This window comes from Nyctibius grandis, chromosome 4 (assembly GCF_013368605.1).
Source record: "Nyctibius grandis isolate bNycGra1 chromosome 4, bNycGra1.pri, whole genome shotgun sequence".
NCBI lineage: Eukaryota > Metazoa > Chordata > Aves > Nyctibiiformes > Nyctibiidae > Nyctibius > Nyctibius grandis.
The window spans coordinates 12567590-12586779 of record NC_090661.1 but is presented as its reverse complement, the minus strand read 5'-3'; the positions used below and the strand labels follow the sequence as shown (position 1 = coordinate 12586779).

The 19190-nt window shown below is 50.2% G+C and overlaps 1 protein-coding gene across 1 annotated transcript; it reads right to left on the bottom strand.

Moving 5' to 3' along the window:
* Positions 1–5063: 5063 nt before the first annotated feature.
* NRIP3 (nuclear receptor interacting protein 3) lies at positions 5064–18578 on the bottom strand. Its single transcript, XM_068399975.1, has 7 exons — positions 18405–18578; positions 11187–11366; positions 10373–10455; positions 7112–7251; positions 6642–6694; positions 6445–6542; positions 5064–5079 (listed from the first exon to the last, which is right to left on the bottom strand). The coding sequence occupies exons 1-7, from the start codon at positions 18576–18578 to the stop codon at positions 5064–5066; spliced, it is 744 nt and encodes a 247-aa protein (XP_068256076.1).
* Between the last annotated feature and the right edge of the window lie 612 nt (positions 18579–19190).

The window sequence follows — 19190 nt, the reverse complement described above, 5'->3', positions numbered from 1 at the left end:
TACGAGCTCCCCACCTTCTGCAGATACACCACCTGTTTCTAGGATACTGGGTGGTTTGACATTTAATGAGCATGTAGCTTTGCACCCCTTCCCCTTGTGCGAGCCGAGATGCTTTTCTGGACAGTTCAACCACGACTCATGGCAGTGGCAGCCGCTGTGCCAATCACTCTCTCACGAGCCCCAGGCATCGATCCTGCCACATTCAAAAAAAGAAAGAGAGAAAGTCCCTGCAGCATCCCCCCCAGCTAGTTCTCCTGCTGCCATGGCTTCCTGTTATTCCTGAACTCCTGGTATTTTTAGGTTGTGACTGTCTTCACACCCACTTTGAGACTGATGAAGTCTCATCCTGGGGAAGTGGTGGAAGCATCACTTTAGTAACAAAATCAGTAAGTCAATTGCCTTTTCAGCAATGCCATCTCTAGTGAAATGTCACTGATACCTACCGTGTCAACTCCAGAGTCTGTAGCCTTTCATCAGCGATGTGGTTGTTAACAGAGAAGGAGGAGGAGGAGAGCAGCACATGGCTGAGCTAGACCCAGCGGTGCACAGTCCATGAAAAAGGGAAAAAAGAGAAAACTCAGCTTATGAAAAGAAGCAGACTTTCAATTGATGGAAACCAAATACCTCACCTGTGTCTATTAAGCGAGCAGGTGATAAAGCAATACAGACCTCAACTGATGTTTGCACCATAAAATAAACCAAGCAATGTACAGCCCTGAAACGTATGTTTATATCCAAATAAGTCATGTAGTTATTTGCTTCTGAGACATACGAGTCAAATTTGTTCTCATAACATGTTGAGCATCACTTTATCATCTGCAAAACAGTAATAGAGAAGCCCATAAAAAGGACCTCCCTGGAGAACCATTAGATAACAGATTACCCTGCAGACAGCTGTAGAGAGACGCCCCAGCAGTTCTCATCTAATCAGCTGCTCTGCTGGCAGAGGGGATGAACAAACATTGGTAGATCTCAGCAGGATAGAAAATGCGTGTGAATAATATTGCCCTAGGGCTACTCCTGGCGATGGCCTCTGACTTTCCACTTGGATCAGCAGCAAGTGCTGCTGCAGAGCAGCCAGCCCAGAAGGAGCTAAACTGGACGGTTGGCTTTGTAGCTGCTTGGACCGATGTGGAGAGGAAGGTGGTGGGGTCATGGGGAAGGTGGTGGGGTCATGGGGAGAGCCCGCTCTGCAGCCCCGAGGTGCTCCTCCTCTGCTACTGCCTGCCCACAGGCCTTGGGTGCATCACTTACAGTGAAATACAGACATGAACTGGGAGCCTGACAGCCACTCTCCACCACCTGTCCAGATCTCTAAAGTTCTCAGTGAGTGTTGATGTCTTCATCACATGGGCCATCTTAATTGCAGGAGCCCAAGCATCAAGATCCTGCACATTCCACCAGCTTTTGAAGCTCTGCGATGGACCCACTAAGGCTGCTGTTAACGTCTTCTTCTTTGCGTGTTTCATCTGCGCTTTAGGCATGACCAAAATGAAGACGAGACATTGGAGGGGGCAAAGGTGTTTCGTCCCACTATGCTTTACTGATTACAGGAGCACAAGCGATAGTGCTGGGGAGCCCTTTGGCCAAGGAGCAGCTGGCTCACTTTCCCTTAGGCTGCTTGGGAGTGGGTTGTGCTTGTCCTCACCTGTGAGATGTTTGTTTGCAGCATGACAGCATTCACCAGCTGGGGCATAAATCACTCAACAAAACCTTCCACCACCCCAGGAGCTTCTCATAACATCCGCTCACAGCTGCCTTTTTATCTCCTGAGTCCTTCTTGTTCCAGGCATTGCCCTCTTCTCTGCCCCCAGCCACCTGCCAAGAGGCAGCAGGTCCCTCGGTTGCGGGGCAGGAGCAAGCACCCAGGGCTTGCTGAGCTGGTCTGCAACACTCAGCTGCTTTACCAGCTACCTCTGTGGCCATGCAAATACTTGTGTAGATACAGAGATCTGATGTTACTTCCCATAGTCTATAACTCCTCTGGTCTGAGGCCAGTGCCTGTCTCCTATAGCAGCTGTCCTGTCTTATACAGCATCTTGCTCACAGAAGCCACTCTGAAAGGCCACCAGCACCAGAGCTAGCCCCGCTCTGCGCAGAAGGGATGAAATTTTGCCCATTGATTTTTCACTTGCACACACTAGGACTCTGCTCTCTAGCGTCAGGAATAGTCTGAGTAAGTCTAGAAACCCATAGCAGCTCCAGGAAGCACGAGAAGTTATTTTTGTCTGTACATTTACCCTCCTTATTTTTTCTTCACTTTATTGCTGGAGTCTGGTTTCTTTCCGCACTCGGAGAAAGGCAGCCCAGTGCTGAGGAGAGCCACTTTTACTGGGCTTGGACTATTGCTGCTCCACCAAAGGTTTTTGCTGTGGGACTTTGAGTGGGTAAAAGGATAATTTCTCATCAATAAAAGCTGAAGCAGCCTAAAGCCTACCTGGGCAGAGACAGCAAGCCCCTGAATCCACATTCAAAGCTTTGGGGAAGAGCCTGATCTCAGGCTTCTGCTCTTCTGTTTGTGGTTGCATAGCTATTGCACACGTGCCTTACCTGTCTCTTGCTGTGAACAATTTCTTTTCCTGGCTTCATGAAGTTTACAGAGTCCCCTTCATATTCCCCTACGCTGGCTGGCGTTGCCCCAGGAGCTAGCCAAACATGGCAGAAACAAACTCAGCTTTCCGGAGGGTAAAACACGAAGCAGCACAAGCAGGATCTCTCGCCTCCTTTGGGAGGGAGAGGCATGGCAACAAGAGCCTGGGATTTCCAATGCTCACACTTCACCATGAGTGCCATGTGCCATTTAGCCTGCCTGGTTAGCGTGTCTCCTCTGCCGCGCTCTGCATAGTCCGATAGCAATTCCCAACAGAAGCACAAAAGCCCTGTGGAGCCCCACCAGGGTAAAGAGGTAAATGAACTCCAGTTCTCAACAGAGAAGTGCACTGAAAACAAATAACCAGCATATCCAGGGTACAAGCAAATAAACAGCAATAACTGTGTAACTTTATTTAGATTTAATTTGACATTTAGCACAGTAATAAGCACAGAAAGAAAGAAGTACCAAAATACTAAACTCATAGCATATAAAATAATCAAATATATTCCGTATTTAGTGAAATATTTCTACGACACATTGGTGGGACTGCCCTGGGCAGCCCAACCCTGTAAATATATATATAGAGAGAGCTGTGTTATATAAAATACTGTATGTAGTTAAAGCACTGAAACTTATCACCAAAATAGAAAATAGCTCAATATACAGATAGTTCAGATTTTCTAGTCATACCCAATATTGAAAAGAGGTTCAAACTCACTGCAGGAGATAAAGCTCCAGCTTAGATGCCATGAGATGGTGTTACTGGGCACAGACTGGCTGAAGCTGGCAGGAGCCTGGCTTGTGGGAACAGGCTCCGGACCTGAGCTGATGGCCACGAGGTGACAAGAATTCCTGGTCCTCACCCAGGACTGTCGGGACATTTCCTAAGTGGAAATGCCAGCGACAACATCGGTGCTTGCGGCTGATGGTACAGACCACGGGATGCCTGGGGGAGCGGTGCATTAACGTCTGCAGGGAGGCTCAACCGCCTCAGCAGCTGCTTGGATGCCATAGGAGACCCCGCTTGGGTGCCGTAGGAGACCCCGCAGCCCAGCTGAGCCGCGCTGCAGCCTGCACCTTCTGGGGCCAAAGCGTTTTTGCCAAGTCAGAGCTGCCGGAGCAGCGCTCCCACGGCACACAACTGGCCCCTGCGCATCTGTCTGCAGCGGGACTGGCCACCGGCAGATGCACATCACAAGGATATCGTGAATTTTAAAGATGCCTCTTCAGCAGATGACAGTAATTAATTCCCATTAGCTTTTAAAAGTCTAGAAAGCTGCTTTTGTATGAGTCCAGGCTCACCCAAGCAGTACCATACGTTTGTTCTGGTCTGCAAGCGAGCAGCACGTGAAGTAGCAACCCTGCTGCTACAGGACAGTAACACCGAATGAAATGTTTCTCCTGGCGAAAACCCCCGCCTGCCCTGAGGGCGATGAAGGTTAGTATTGTACTTAAGATCCCAGGCAATTTGTAAAGAGATATAAAAAATATGGCATTTCTGGCAGCAATGCCTGGTGCTGGGCATCAGGCGGGGGCATCAGGTGGAGGCACCAGTCCCGGCGGCAGGGGAAAACCCTGGGACCATTTCATTCCTGATATACCAACAAGGGTCTGTATCTGCTGCTTTCCGGACAACATGCTTTTGTGCTTATTTGTTGCTTTTTGGCTGAATACGATGATTAATTTTCCTGACTACTCCCGCTAGGAAGGCAGCCTAGACCTGCCCAGAGGATCCCACCTCGGGGGGTTTCAAGCCCCAGCGAGGCAGCACCACGATGGGCTGCCCCTGTGCCGGCTCCAACCCCACAGCGAGCTAAGGGCTGCGGGAGATCACCCTGGGAGCCCTCCCCAACCCTGTTTCTGTGCTTCTGCCATGCCACTGCAGAGAAGCCTATAACCCATTAATAACTCTGTAATTGCTCTTTCTCATCAAGCCACCAGTTGCATTCCTAATTACGTGGCAACAATACTATGCTAATAGGATGAGCTATAATTCTTGGGTGGTATTAGCATTGTTATCATACTCTGAGTAACTTCTGGTAATGGCCATTGAATGTGGCAATATCAATTAAGTGAATATAAATGCTTAGCCCCTGAAAAAATCATTAATAAAAATTTCATTCTGATAGCCTCTAATCACAGCTAAATACAATTACTCGTACGAGGCCACTATAAAAAGTATTTTTCCCATCAGAAGAAATTAATAAGGTTTTCCCAACTGTTTGTAATAAAGAGGACACTATATAGAAAAGTCCAGAAAATAAGCACACATTTGTTTCTCAAAACCCATAGATAAACATGACAATATCTCTAAATTACTGGCTACTGAAGAGGATTTCATTTAGCTCTACTCAAGCTGTAGCCTAGTATAAAGGTTTTCAAAGCAGCACGCTGCTGTTTCATCTGGAACAGCTGCGCAGGATTTCTTTGATGTCAAGCTCTTGCGTGGGGACAGTGTTCCAATTTCTCTTTACGCCTCCGAACTGCTGAAACAGGAATGAAAAGACATTCAATAAAATAGGCGTTTTTTCATTTTAAAAAAAAAAAGCAGCAAAATTTGGCCTTGAATGCAGTACCAAGAAATAATTCATCACTGCAGTGGTGACAGAACTACACTATGCCTCTTGCATCCCTGTTTCAAAGGAGACAGGGAAAACATCCCGTGGTTTTGCACTGCAGCACGGTCTCCCGCAGCGCTGTACCAGGTGCTCCCCAGGCTCGTGTGCTGGCAGCACCCACGGCCAGTGGCTGTCCTGGGCACGCAGCAGGTGCACACGCACTCTCGTCCTGACTCGCTGCACTAGTGCGTCCATCCCTTGTGTACTCCCCAAGTATCATAAATACAATTAGCTGAGGAAGGTTTGCTCCTTCCCACCTACTCCCGCCCAGGCTCCTCGAGCTCAGCAGTGCCAAGCACAGCAGGCTCGAGCTGCATGGGGGTTGCAGGACGTCCAAAATGACCATGGCTGGTCATGCCAGGCAGCTAAAGAAGGTGCTACCCTACATCATTTGCCAAAGACGCTTTCTTATGCAGTGAGCAAAGGTTTTTTAGATGGCTGTGTCTGCAGCACTCATCGCTGAGCACCCACAAGCACTGCCTGCGAGGCCAGAGGGGCACCTAAGTGCAAATCCCCCTCTCATGCACCCGGTGCCTGCCCATTTCACAAGTCAGAGGCAGGAGCCAGTGATATGTCTCTTTTTCACAGCGCTGAGAGGGAACCCTGCACAGTGCCTGGAAGGAGAGGGATCACCCTGCCTGCTGCCTGCAGAGCCAGCCGTCACAAGCTACACATGTTTAGGAGTTACCTGAGCAGAAAGCACAGATTTGTCTTTCTATAGGGACATAAAGCTGAAAAAGTCCAGGACATCAGGAGCAGCTGGTAGGAAGGCAGCCAGGGCAACGCAGGGAGAGGTGGCAACACCGTTATCTCCAGGCAGAATCTCTCTGTCCTGCACTTTGCAAAACATTCATGTGGGTTTATTTGCCTTGCTTCATAAATATTTTCCAGAAAAAAGGTTTGTTTGGGAACACTCTCAAAGCAGCACTCAAGGAGCCTTCCTAGTGACCTCCAAAAAGTACCTTTCCCAAGGCTTTTCCCTATGCGTGTCTTTTCAGACACCCCTTTTGCTGTACAATGCTTACTGGGAAAAAAAAGCAGCAAAAGCTGAAAAAGTCTGCTGAAAAAGCCAGGGACTCTGTTTCAAAACTCATTGAGCTAATGGAAATAATTTCTGCCAGTGCCAGTGAGCTCTTGTTCGCCTGCAGCCAGGGTCTGGGGGCTCCTGCGTGGCTGTGCCGGGGGGCACTGCCATCAGGCTCCACAGTGCATGCACCTCCCCACCCAACTTACTGCTCTCCTGCTGCAGCACTGCCGCTGCCCACAAAGGGGATTTCTTTCCTGTCCGTCTTCCCCAGAACGAGATGGTGCTTCTCCATGTTTATGACACACTGTAGAGAATAAACACCTCTAGGTAAGAGGGAAAACTGCAATTCACAGTGGTCCCAGCTCCCCCAGTGTGGGTAAAAGCCCGGCTGGGAAATGCCTACCTTCATCGATTTAAGTGTTTGCAGCCCAAAGGAGAAGGGTTTCTCATTGTCTTCTGAAAAATAGGAACATTCAGATTTATACATTCAAAGTGTTCTCCCATGCTTTTTGGCAGTGACTCCATCCTTCCTTCATGGCTTCTCTGCTAAATAAGGCCCTGTTTCTAAAGGGGCTGAGTAACTCCAGAGGGGAATATAATCAAATGAGGGCAGGAGGATGCGCCTGCACGGAGACATGGTGGTCGCTCCATCAGCACGGCAGAGCATGAGCCTGGTGCCACGAGCACAGTCCTGCTGAATGCATCCTCCCTCCCTCCATCTGAGGGGCCAAAGAGGGACTTTTGCTGCAGAAAAGCAGTCTTTCTATTTTAATTTTAACATCTTTCTGAAGCTTCATTTTTCCCCCTGGGGTAAGAGGGATCAGAGCCCCAGCCCGTACCTGGAGGACCAGAGGAGCACCCACACAGACTCACCCACGACGAGGGCAGCGCACTCCACGGGGACCGCTCCCACCGTGAGGGTGAGGCACTCGATCTGGCCGATCGCCCTCACCTTGTATGGCAATGAAACTATCTCGTCTTCGCCAGGGAGTGCTTTGAGATGCTCCTTTAACCTGCACATTGAAAACACTTCTGATATGAAACGGCCACGGTTTGGCTGCTCCAGCAAGGAGCAAACGGCGTTTGGAGGGTACTTACACCTGAAGTGATCTTAGCTTGCTCGTATTACCACGCTGTTACTGGAAAGCTGCTTTCTTGGTGGGTTTTCTGTGATGCTCTGCATACAGCCAGCAGCCTACACCCACATCAGACCATAGCACGACCCACGATGCAGCCCCAGGGCCGCATCAGCCCTTGCCCCAAGCAGAGCTCCTTGCTGGATTTTGCTTTTTACCTGAGGAATCCTTTTTCCTACATTTCCTCAAGACTTGTGAGGGTGCTGATCTAAAATTGCGTCTAATGCAGTGTGGGTGTAAGGAAGGGATACTGCACTCCAGCTCCCACCAGTGGAGCCACCGACACCATGTTCCCATGTCTCACAGCCGGGGCAGCACGCCCGGTCCACGCTTGTTAGCAGATGCTGCTGCTGCTGGGTTTATTCAGAAGAAATGGGGACAGATCAATCACATTTAACCCAAGAAAAGGAAAAAAGGGTGACAGGGATATCTCAGGTACAGTCATTTCTTCTATCTATGCCCCATGAACTAGTCTGACAACACTGATTCATTATTTAGCTTCAGTTTCTCTTTTAAACTGAACGAGAACCTAATGGAAAGGCAGTTTGAGGCGGTGATCTCTCCCTCGGATAGAAGCTGTATTGCTTGTTGGCTGTTTGAGGTACCTTTCTTCTGAGCTGCGTTGCAGCAGTGCGTGTGTGTGTGTGTGTGTGTCTGTCCATCTGTCCTGGGGGGGAACAGCCCCCCTCAGAGGCAGAGGCCCCGGGACTGAGGTGGGGCTTGCCCACGCCAATTTAGTGCAGGTACAAGGACCAGGAGAGGCAGCAGAGAGAAGGAGCTGGATGCCCTATGGCGCTTCCCTTAGGGACTGGCCTTAAAAAGCAGTGGGAACGTATCAAGAAGTAGTTTATGAGCTCCTTGACCCTGAGCTGACTTTACTCTGGCCCAGGACAGGTTGGAGTGGCTTTTTTGGGTGCAGTCAACTCCAATGGCTTCTCTATCCACTCAAGGGAAGACATGGGGTCTTTGGCTGTGTTTTTTTCCCCCTATTTGTCCCCATTGCAGGGCACAGGCCACAGCACTGGAGCCAGGACCTGAACAGATCTGAGGTACAGCTGGAGATGGCTCCTCGTTCTGCACCTGCTGACCCAGACAGTTCTCCCAGGCGTGACCAGGGCTGCAGAGAGGCAGTGGGGGACAGAGTAAAGCCACCTTCAAGGAAGCACTTCATCACAGTTGAGATTGACTAAGGACAGACGGATACCACAGGGACACTGCATGGCTGAAAGCCAGCCAGGAAACTGCAGCGAGGTGAGGAGAACCACTGATGTGTCATTCAGTGACACGTCTTGGAGCTGGGTTTGAAAGTGGGAAGTCCCCAGCAGTGTGCAGTGACCGGAGCTGTTCACGTAACAGCTGCACCCACACGTCTGCAGGGGATTTCTTACCCTGCAGCAACCTGCGAGCTAACCCCACCGCTTTCCTCAGAGGCGAGGGGAAGAGCTCGAACGGCACTGTGACAAGATGCAAAAAGATTTTTAAAAAAGAAGGGAGTAATTGAGCCTGTGCCTCGGGCACGCACATGCTGCTCTTAGGCGCTGAGCCCCCAGAGACCTCAGCAACAGGGCCTGTCCCCAGAGCAGCTGAGCCCCAGCTGCAGGCAGCAGCACCCAGCAAAGCACACTGCGGGGCCTCTCCTGCCAGGAACAAAAGCAAAATCACCTGGCACGCCTCTGCCCTGCTGCTTTCCAGCGCTGGATTTAGACAAAACTCGTGTTTTATCATTGCTACACGTGCTGGATTGCTTTGAAGTAAAAAGTCCTGGAGCGGTGCCTGTTGTCACACGGGACCTACCACACTGACAGTAGAGCGAGCCAGGCATCAAAGCCCCGGATTTAACCTGCTTTGTTAATCTGGCTTTAGCTTCTGTCCCCACAAACAGCAAAGGAGCTGCTCAAATCAGGAGGGAATCTCCATAACCTGAGAGCAGAAACTGTCCCTAATCTATTTATTAGGTGCTCTTTGAAGGGCAGCACTGCTGAAGTAGACTGGTGCTGCAAAAACGATGCAGGACACACATGGGTAACACGGAGAGCAGAGGAACTGTCCCAGAGCATCGCTGTGCGACTTGGATGTGTTGAGCAGCCAATACAGCATCCTGCAAGGTGAGACCCCTCCAAATGCAGTTATCATCCGTAAGCTACGCTGAGCAGCTCCACAGTTTGTGACATGTTTGTAGTAAGCGCAGCCACCTTCCAGCCACTAAACACTGTTGTGCAAAGAAGTAATTACTGTCTGGACAGAAAACAGGCACCATTCATTCAGGGCCGTGCAGTAGTGCTGGGGGAGCAACTGCAATTGGTTTTTGCATAATCTCCTTGATACCCTGCGAGCTGATGCCTGATCCTGCTCCTTGGAGATCACCAGGAGTTTTGCTGCAAATAGCTGGCAGTCAGCTCTCTAACGCCACATAAATACATTTCCTTTCCTTTCAACCAGGAGAAATTTGTTATTGGGAGTAGCATCAGGCACCAAATTTCAAGAACATGCATGTACACAATCGCACAGCTGCTTCACAGCCGGTGCTGAGGCCAGCAGTGCCGGCGCCAGCAGTGCCGGGGCCAGCAGTGCCGGGGCCACCAGCCAGAGCACACCCAGCAGCCAGGTCCCTGCCTCGCAGCAGGGACCTGCAGGGGACCCGCCTGCCCCGGGGACACAGAAGGCCAGGGGTGGTGTCAGCTGTTTTACGAGGCACTGAATGACAAACAGGCAGGCACTGAAAAAAAACACAAATGCATCCAACCCTCTGAAGGGATTTAGTCAGAGGTGAATGGGTTGGTACAAGTGGCGCTCTATTTCAGCTCCCTGCAAGGGTCATTTAAGAATAAGGCAGGATTTGGTCGTAACAGGAGGCTCAGGGCTTGTCTGGGCACAGCTCAAAGCACTCCCTTCCAGAACGGCCATAGCTGGTGTGAGCGAAGCCCCAGCCCTGGGCACACTGCCTGTGCTGCCAGGTGCCATGAGTTCCCACACCACAGAAATCCAGCTGGATATTTACCCCAGCCTGTCCAGGCAGGCAGACGACATGAGGTTGTGCTGCGAGCCAGTGTCCACCACAGCCTTCAGCTCCTTCCCCGCACACTGCAAGAGCAAGCAGAGACAGGAGACGATGCATGGGATGTGGGATGAGTGCAGGGTGTCTGGGGTCTCCGCTCCACACACACCGGTCCCCACCGAAATGCCAGCATCTCCTTGTGCCAGCCCATCCCTGCTCCACTGCATGCTCAGTGCCTGCAGGTTATTGCCTTGTCCACCCCAGGCACCCAAGAGTTGGCTTTTGAGATGCTTTTTGAATAAGGTGGTGCTACTAAACAACATGGTGTTGGGTCCTGAGCCCTTCCCGGCAACATTTGCCCCTGCAGAGAGCAGAAGGGGCAGCCCCAGGCAGGAGGGGATATTGTGGAGAGTGGGAAATACAAAAGAGTGTGGGGGTAAGGAGGAGGAATGTGAAATTACTCTTGGGGAAAGAAAAGAGGGATGGCACTTGAGGAAAACAAATAGGCTGTGAGCGCAGGGATTCGCCATGGATAATTACTCCTGAGCGTTTCAGCATGCTGCCCCAGCCTGGCTACTCCCTCCACCCTGACGTCCAAGGGAAGACATCCATCAGCCCAGTTGTCTCTGTGGTACCCAGGTGGGTGTCCGTGCCACAGCCGCCCTGAGCTGCAGAGGGAGAGCATCCCCACAGCTGTGGCAGCTCCGGTGGAGCACAACCCTCATCGGCAAACATGGAGAGCAAGAGCACAGCTTGGGGCTGTCAGAAATAAAATTTGGGGGAAAAAAAACCCAGAAGGCTTGGGAGGGACTGTTACCTGGCAGCTCACCACTATGAGCTCCTCGTCCTCTGTTTTCCCTGAGCTTCCCAGTTTGGTTTGATTCAGCTTGTTGGTCTGCGCTGAGATATCACTCCTCGGAGTCCAGCTGCCTCGGCTGCTTCGTAATTTTGATAGATTTGTCTCCATCAGGCGCTTCTGCAGGATATTATGTGGTTGCTTTAAGAAGAAACACACACAGAAGAGCAGGGTGAAGTCAGAGGAAAGCCACAAATTACCTGCATTGCCAGCTTGCTTGTGGTGCCCATGGGCCAACGCTGCTCTCATGGGAGGGATGCCCTAAAATCTCTCTCTCCCTGATGCCCAGGCTACATGTACTCTCCCTAGCCTATATTTATTTGCTCTCCTGCCAGCTCTGGCTTACCTGGCTTTGACTAAAGAGAACTACTTTGTATTGGCAAGAGAATAATCCTTTCAAAATATTAACCAGAATTCAGAGGGATGCCTTTCTTTTTCCAAACTCATGTTCAAAAGATTTGATTTCATATAGGAACCAAAACAAGTCAGGCTTTTCCAAGCTGGTGTTTCAGCTGTAATTGCCTTCATGTGTTGATAAGGATATTGGGAATTCTGCAGTGACGTGAAAAGTTAAGAGGTAACAGATTACCTTTCCAATCACATGCACCGCCTAAGTATGAAAAAGGTGTATGGAGCTACTGAATGAATGCAGATGCTTTCATTGAGCACTGGCATTGCTGGCATAGGAAATACCTGTGTCCAGCCTCCACCTGTGGCGATGCTCTTCGCGTGAATCAACCCAGAATTTAAGAAGCTGGTTTGGGTGTCTGTGCGTTGGCTCTTACAGGTGCGAGTGAACAAGGCACAACTGCAAGGAGAGAGCTACAGACGGTGTCTGTTGTCAAACCTGGTTTGGCCTTTAGATCAGAATTTGGTCCAAAATTGCCCTGTGTCTCTCTTCCCCCGCATTTGTATTTAGCTGCTAAGGGTTGAGTAAATGGGACCAATCCTGGGTGCCATGACGCGGGAGGGAAAGGAGAGGAGGGGAAGAAGTAAGATTGTGGGAGGGAGAGAGGGAGAGAGGGAGAGAGGGAGAGAGGGAGAGAGGGAGAGAGGGAGAGAGGGAGAGAGGGAGAGAGGGAGAGAGGGAGAGAGGGAGAGAGGGAGAGAGGGAGAGAGGGAGAGAGGGAGGCAAGTATGTAGGTGTTCTCCCAGGAACCCCCAACACTTTGTATGGCAACTTCTCACTTTCTCTGTCATTTCCATTTGCTCTGCGAGAAGCATGTTGTCTCTCAGCATCTCCAACTGCTTTCCCAAAAGCCGTTTTATGTTTCATGTTCATCATGGATGGATGCACATACTCTGCTGGAGGTGAAATGACTGCTTGATTATCTGCTCATTTCTCTGCCCGGCTAATGTCCCCCCCTGTTACTGCCCTTTCCTTCTGATTTTCATTTGTCCACAGTGAGACCTTCTTACTGGCTTATACCTGAATTTTTGCATTCATTTTAAATATGCCTGTGTGTCTGCAGAGACATCTAAACCAGCAAACCTCCTCACCCCAAGGGAATTTCAATGGGATCAGGATAACTTTGAAAACCTTGGGCTGTGATTCCCCCAGAAGGCCAAAGTGCACCCTTGTGTGCGGCGCCTCGTCTTTAAAATGATCTGTGCGGCATGCTAAATAACAGCACTTACAAAAGGCTAATGCAGCTTGGCATCACCCTAAAATAACTGCAACCACGTTAGTGCTTCAGATCCTTCTGTAGGCACAACACAGGTGGTTAAACTGGACCTGACTGATGAGATCAAGTAGATGCAGACAACACCAGTGGTCACCAGGACACATAATCTCCTTTTTTTCCCACTTTTCACTGTTCTTACTTCTGCATACAACCTCCGACTTGAAAGGAAATAAAATTTCATGTCCATTTTCGGTTGCAGGTGCTGTGTCTGACCAGCACACTGCACAGCATGTCCTGTGTAAAGGCAATAACGTAGCCACACTCCCAGCGATGGGGAGAAATCCGATCTGACATTCTGCTGTCTCCTTCATGCACAAAAAGTAACGAAGCTCCAGCACTGCTCTGGTGACCATCGCCTTCCCAGTGAGACTGAACAGCAGAAATCAGTATTCCTTCACTAGAATAAAGGCAGGCAGACTGGCTCCACTAGTAATGGACCCTGTGCTGAGGGACGAGCAAATCAGTTGGGAAGCGAGGGCTCCCTTACATGAGGCAGAAGCTGTAGGTGCACAGTCAGCACTGTGATCACCTCCAAGACTCCTCATCTGCGCAAAAACACAAGCCAGGCTTTGCCGACAGTGCATGGCACGTCCTTCTTACCTTTTATGTTTGCCTGCAACTCAGGCATGCATCTGGAGGACTAATTCTTCACATCATCAAAAAAAACAAATGAGGGGATAAGGGACTGGAGAAGTAGATGGGTGAAGTTCCCAGCTAGCCAGAAGACAGCCTGTCACCTCCTCACACCCAGCCCTGCTCAGCTAGGACCAAGAGAAATTCTGAATCACAGAATCATTTTGGTTGAAAAGAACCTTTAAGATCAAGTCCAACCATTAACCCAGCACTGCCAAGTCCACCACTAAACCATGTCCCTAAGCACCACATCTACATGTCTTTTAAATCCCTCCAGGGATGGTGACTCAACCACTTCCCTGGGCAGCCTGTTCCAAGGCTTGATAACCCTTTCAGTGAAGAAATTTTTCCTGATATCCAATGTAAACCTCCCCTGGCACAACTTGAGGCCATTTCTCTCATCCTATCACTTGTTACCTGGGAGAAGAGACCAACACGCGCCTCGCTACAACAATGGCATCATCCAGGACAGTCTGGGTGCTCTTCTGATCTGCCTGACCTCAATCATGTTGCCAAATACCTTTGAAAGAGCAGGCTGGAGAAGAACAAGTCACCACCACACTCATCACTGCTATTTTAACTCTCATCTACCCTTGATTTAAACCTAATTTTTTTTTTACTCCAAGTTCTCCTATGGATCATTAACCAGTTCCTTATGTGGGTTTTCTCAGACCTTGGTTTTGTGAATCCTATATGGGATCCATCATCCAAAGGAAAAAAATCCAGCACTCGGCGAACACGAGTTACCACCACAAAAGGGACTGTCTTTTGTCGACGCTTGCTCTTGTGACAGCTGCAGCGAATCCTGCCTTCAGGGGGACAAATGTTGCTTACATTGTGCTCCGATACAGAAATAATGTAGCAACAGGGGGCTGAAAAGGTTCCCTGCAGCACCATCCTGTCTCAGGCTATTAATTAGTTTGCTTTAACTTGTATTTCCCTTGACTCTCGTGTGCAACAGACTGAGGGATGTTAGTCAGGGAGATGACTCAAGTGATGGATACGTACTTGGCAAACAGATAATGTGCCGGGGGACATTTGCAAACGCACGTTTTGCTGGAAAACTGCAAGCAGACCGTGACTGGGAGGGAGGGAGTGGAGCAAAACCTCCCTGTGACAGTGATCGGGAAGGCAGCCGTGTTCTCCCTCCAGCGCGGGCCGGCCTCACAGCCAGGACCCATGTTTGAAGTAACCCAGATTATCCGGTACTATCTTTCTATGCATCGCACAAAACTGTTGAAAGTGTTATAAAAAAAATAAAATGTTACACACCATCGTGTAAGTGCAAAAAAATGTTATTTCCTAGTATCGTTCAGCACAATATAAATACAAACCAGGATTTTTTCATAACATCTCTCTCTTTCCATCCCTGATGCAAAAACCTATAATCCCCTAAAAAAATCACAGCAGAAACCTAGTGGTAGTGAGTGAAGGCACCAGCTATTGCTGAACCTATTTGCCACTGTCTGTCAAAACCACAAATAATTCTGTCGTTTTGTTCTTCTCTAATTTATAAGCAAGCGCATCACTGCAGCTTGCAGTATCCATCTCTCTAGCAGGTCTCCCACTATTTTGGCTTCTAGATCTGGGGATAACAAGACCAATCAACAACAGTTTCATTCAGGTGGAGATGAAAGTCAGGGAAGATGCCAGCTTCTCCCCTCCCCAAACCCATCTTAGGAGGCTTCCCCTCTCTTCTGCACCTAGGCAATAGAAAAAAGGAGTTTTAACACACCAATGGAGCTCGTCTCAAGAAATAACCAATTTCTTCCTCTTCTTCCCATCCTTCATCCAAATCCACCTCTTCTACCAGCAGCCTGTGCTCATGTGCTGTCAGCCCCTCTCGCAGGGGGATGCAGTGGGACAGGAGGTGCCCCCTGCTCTCCTGTGCTCCCTGGGTGCCCAGGCAGTGGCCAGGTCTCTGACCAAAACAGTGCCCGTAACATCAAAGCTTTTTGCATTTTAACCAAGACACAACAAGCTCTGGGGAGTACACAGCAGGAAAGAGGGGAAAACTGAACACCCTGCAATTGACTGCGATGTTGCACCAGCTGCAGGAGCAGGGGATGGGGCCACGGGGGCACCCAGAGCTGCGCTGAGGACCCGGGCACCCAGGGGAGGATCTGAGGGCATTTGGAGAGGGGAAAATGTTTTTTTGTTGTTGTTTGTTACGATGTATAACTGTTTCCCAGCTTGTAAAGTGATGCAGGGCTGTTTCAGGCAAAGCCCCTCCTCCAAACTGCTCCAGTGGCTCCCGGGGCGAGGGCAAAGTGTCAGAGCATGAGAGGGAGCTGCCAACGGCCAGCACACCCTGCCCAAGTCGGGCAGGGGGTCACAGTTATAGTATTGGGAAGCCCAAATCCCAGCTAATGACCATCTCATGCAATTTTCTGGGCTTTGGGGAAGAGGTTAGTAGTGAGGCATCAAAACAAAGCCACTTCTGCTCTGTATATCCAGCCCTACGTTTGCTAAATCCAATGTATGCTGTGCTATAGATCGGTCTTATACGAGGCAAACAAAGTGGTCGCTGCCAGCTGTCGCCGCAACAGACACGGTCTGTCCTCACCCCCTGTCCCTGTCTCTGGGGAGCTGGTACCTCCTCTGTTCTCCTGATGAGGCCACTGGAAAACCCCCACAGGAAACCCTGCGTTAGTAACACCGGTAACGTCAAAAGCCCTCCTGCCCACGTCACCACAGCTGTCACGCAGCTTTAGACACGAAAATGAGCTGCTTTGTTAGGAGGTGTGCGGTTATTCACAAGAAAGGCATGCAGACACCCTGGGCAAAGACCCCTGATGCCCTGTGCCTCCTGACCCCTCTGGACCTGGGCCTCTTGGTTTGGGGCTATGCCAAGGTGGGGTCCCATATTTCAGAGGCTCTTGGTGCTTCTCCTCTCTCAGAGACGCATGATCTCCTGATCCTCCTGGGGACAGCTCTTGTGACATCCAGGCAGCCACAGGACTGGGGAGACACAGTGGGTCCTCTCGAAGTGATGCTCACTGCTGTCCCAGCCGCATGTGAGAGCGTGGCAGTGCTGGCAGCGTTGCTTCGCTGCAACATGACCCGTGGCAACAGCTCTGGAATTCACAGCATTTTCTCTGGGGCTGCAGGAACAGGCCTGAGCAATGCCAGTGCTGTCGCTTTGGGGACTCCCTATACATCCCATGGGGTAGGCGGCTGTGGCCAAGGTGAGCCCTGGCCACATGTGCCCAGTGTCCCACCACCCCTCGCTGTGGCGTGGGAACAAGGTGGTTTTGCAGTGGGGTGGCCCATATCAGCTTGGTTCTCACCCCATCCCCGTCCGGAGACCCACCACAGCCAGGGTAGCGGGGGCAGGCAGCGTGCCTCTGCCATGCTGCACCTCCTTTTTTGCCCTTTTAGGGGATCAGAAGCTGTGGACCTCCCCAGGGCTTTGGCACATCCCTGGAGAGAGCCCCCCGCATCATGCAGACCCTCCTCAGCAGGGGCGATGCTGCTGCCGCAGCTCAGCCGGTGCAGGCACAGGAGCGGGGAGGAAACCTCAGGTGACGTTTCTGTGACAAGGGCTGTGGCGAGGAACCCTGTGCTCTGCCCATGGTGCCAGGGATAAATCTGGTCCTCGCTGCTGCGGGGACAAGGACTTCAGCACTCAGTGCCCCTGGCTCCTGCTACCTGTTGCCTCTCTCATCTGGGCAAAGCAGAAACCCCTGTCACCAGGGTCTCAGCTCAGCACACTGTGCAGGGTTGCTGAGCCGTGACACCTTATTTAGACTGTGCAGATAATAACAGTAACAACATGCTCTGAAAGGCACTTTGTAGCTCCCTGACGGAGAGCTGCCGCTCAACAGGGACCAGGAAAGCTCCTTCCGAGCCTTTCCCTGAGCAGGAGCTTCACTCCCTACAACTGCAAAACATTGGGGATGCCAAAAAAATCACCTCCATGTGTGCTGCAGAGAACAGCCAACTCATTCCGCTTATCTCAGCCAGGCAAAGCCAAGCCTAACCCAGCTGAGCAGGAAGGCTGTGACAGAACAAAAATACCCCACTAAAAATAAAGATTCACTTTTTTCACTGAACCCGTATCAAACATTGAAAAAAGCAAATATTGTGTGCTACAAGGTGCAAGAATTTTGCAACAATTTGGCAAAGAAAAAGTAAAGGAGCTTTCCTCAGTAGGATGTATTTTCTAGATTTTGCTCCTTACCTCAGAACTTTTGATATTACATTTAAATATCATTTCCATTAAAGAAAGCTCAAACATTTGTGCATATTAGTATTTAGAAATGCTCTCCACCCCCTGGACATGATGAAGAATATTCTGTGTCAGCTACAGGATCACATGGATCATTTCATATGTAAATATTTAAAACCTAGAATTACGTATCTTCATGTTAAAAAAAACATATATGCATAAGCCTTTATCAAAGTGCAATCTTGGCAGTTTTATATTTTGAAGTACTAGTGACCGCACTTTACCAAATCTTTTATGGTTATATGTTGTGCACATATATGCATCGCAGACAAACATGTGTGTATATATGTACGTATTATGAAGCCATTTTGATTGATTCAGAGAGGATTTTTGTATGGAAAACAGCACCCTTTTTTCTGATATTCATGCAAATGCAAAAAAAAAAAAAAAAAAGCAGCTCTTAGATCTGAGCGCCAGACATCTGAAAGCACCTACGTGCAAAAAGCGACCCTGGTGATAACAAGCATCGTATTTCCACTCCCTTTTACATACAAAAGCCTTATTTTTATACCTATTTCAACAAACCACCAACTTCTCCTCCTAACAGAAAAATGGCATGAAGGAAAAAAAAATAGACACTGCCCTACCAGCTTCTAAAGCCTCCTTGCAGTAAACACAATAAAGCCTTACAGTATCTTTCGAAGTCCCCAGCTTCTTCAGCCCATCGAGAGGGAGGAGATCTGCAGAATCCTTGTGAATAAACTGAACCCCCTGCTTCATCCTCCTCTGCTGGCGGAGAGATGCTGCCTCCCTTATCTCCACTTCTTTTCTACTCGGCTCTGTGAGGATACCTGAATAAAACATCTTTCCGCCCGCGTACGGCTCGCTTCTCGAAGATGCGTCTCTCGGAGAGATGCTCTATCGCCTGCGCTTTATAACTGGAGCCTGGTGACGTCTGGAGAGCGGCAGGTACTCCAGCCAGCGCCACCGAGCACAGGAGGGGTTGGGCATTTGCGATACGTTGCACAAACAACGGCGGGCGAGCTCAGGCTCGGTCTGAGGGAATAAATTGGTGCCGTTCCTCCTCGCTGCCTCTCCTGAAAGCAAGATTAGCCACAGGCATCCGACAGCTCTCAAAGCCCCCCCAACAGCCTGGGGAGAGCTCTTTTCTGCCCGTGAGGCTGCCGGGGGGCTTTGAGAGCTGCAAACAGCCCCAGGAGCCCACACACCTCCCAGCCCACCTCTGTAGGCACAGCTTTTTTTTGGCCTGGGTATGGAGTCTGAAGTGTCACAGCAGGTGATAGCTGCCCAGCACCCATGTGGTCCTGGATGCCGCTGCCCCACAGGGCTGGTGTGCTGCAGCCCCGCATGGACTGCGCAGCCGGCCACACTGAGGTTTGCTACATTATGCCTGGGGCCAGCAGGGTTAGGCCAGGCTCTGGGTGCCACTGGCCTCACTGAAGCATTGCAGGCACC

Bases quoted from the DNA above. Each gene is read 5' to 3' on its own strand.
- NRIP3 (XM_068399975.1), bottom strand. From the start codon at position 18,578: ATGTTTTATTCAGGTATCCTCACAGAGCCGAGTAGAAAAGAAGTGGAG. The intron at 7,252-10,372 runs GTAAATATCCAG...TTCAATGTGCAG, and splicing joins GCCTGCCTGGACAGGCTGGG to GTTAAAGGAGCATCTCAAAG. The intron at 6,695-7,111 runs GTGAGTCTGTGT...CCTATTTTTCAG, and splicing joins GTGCGCTGCCCTCGTCGTGG to AAGACAATGAGAAACCCTTC.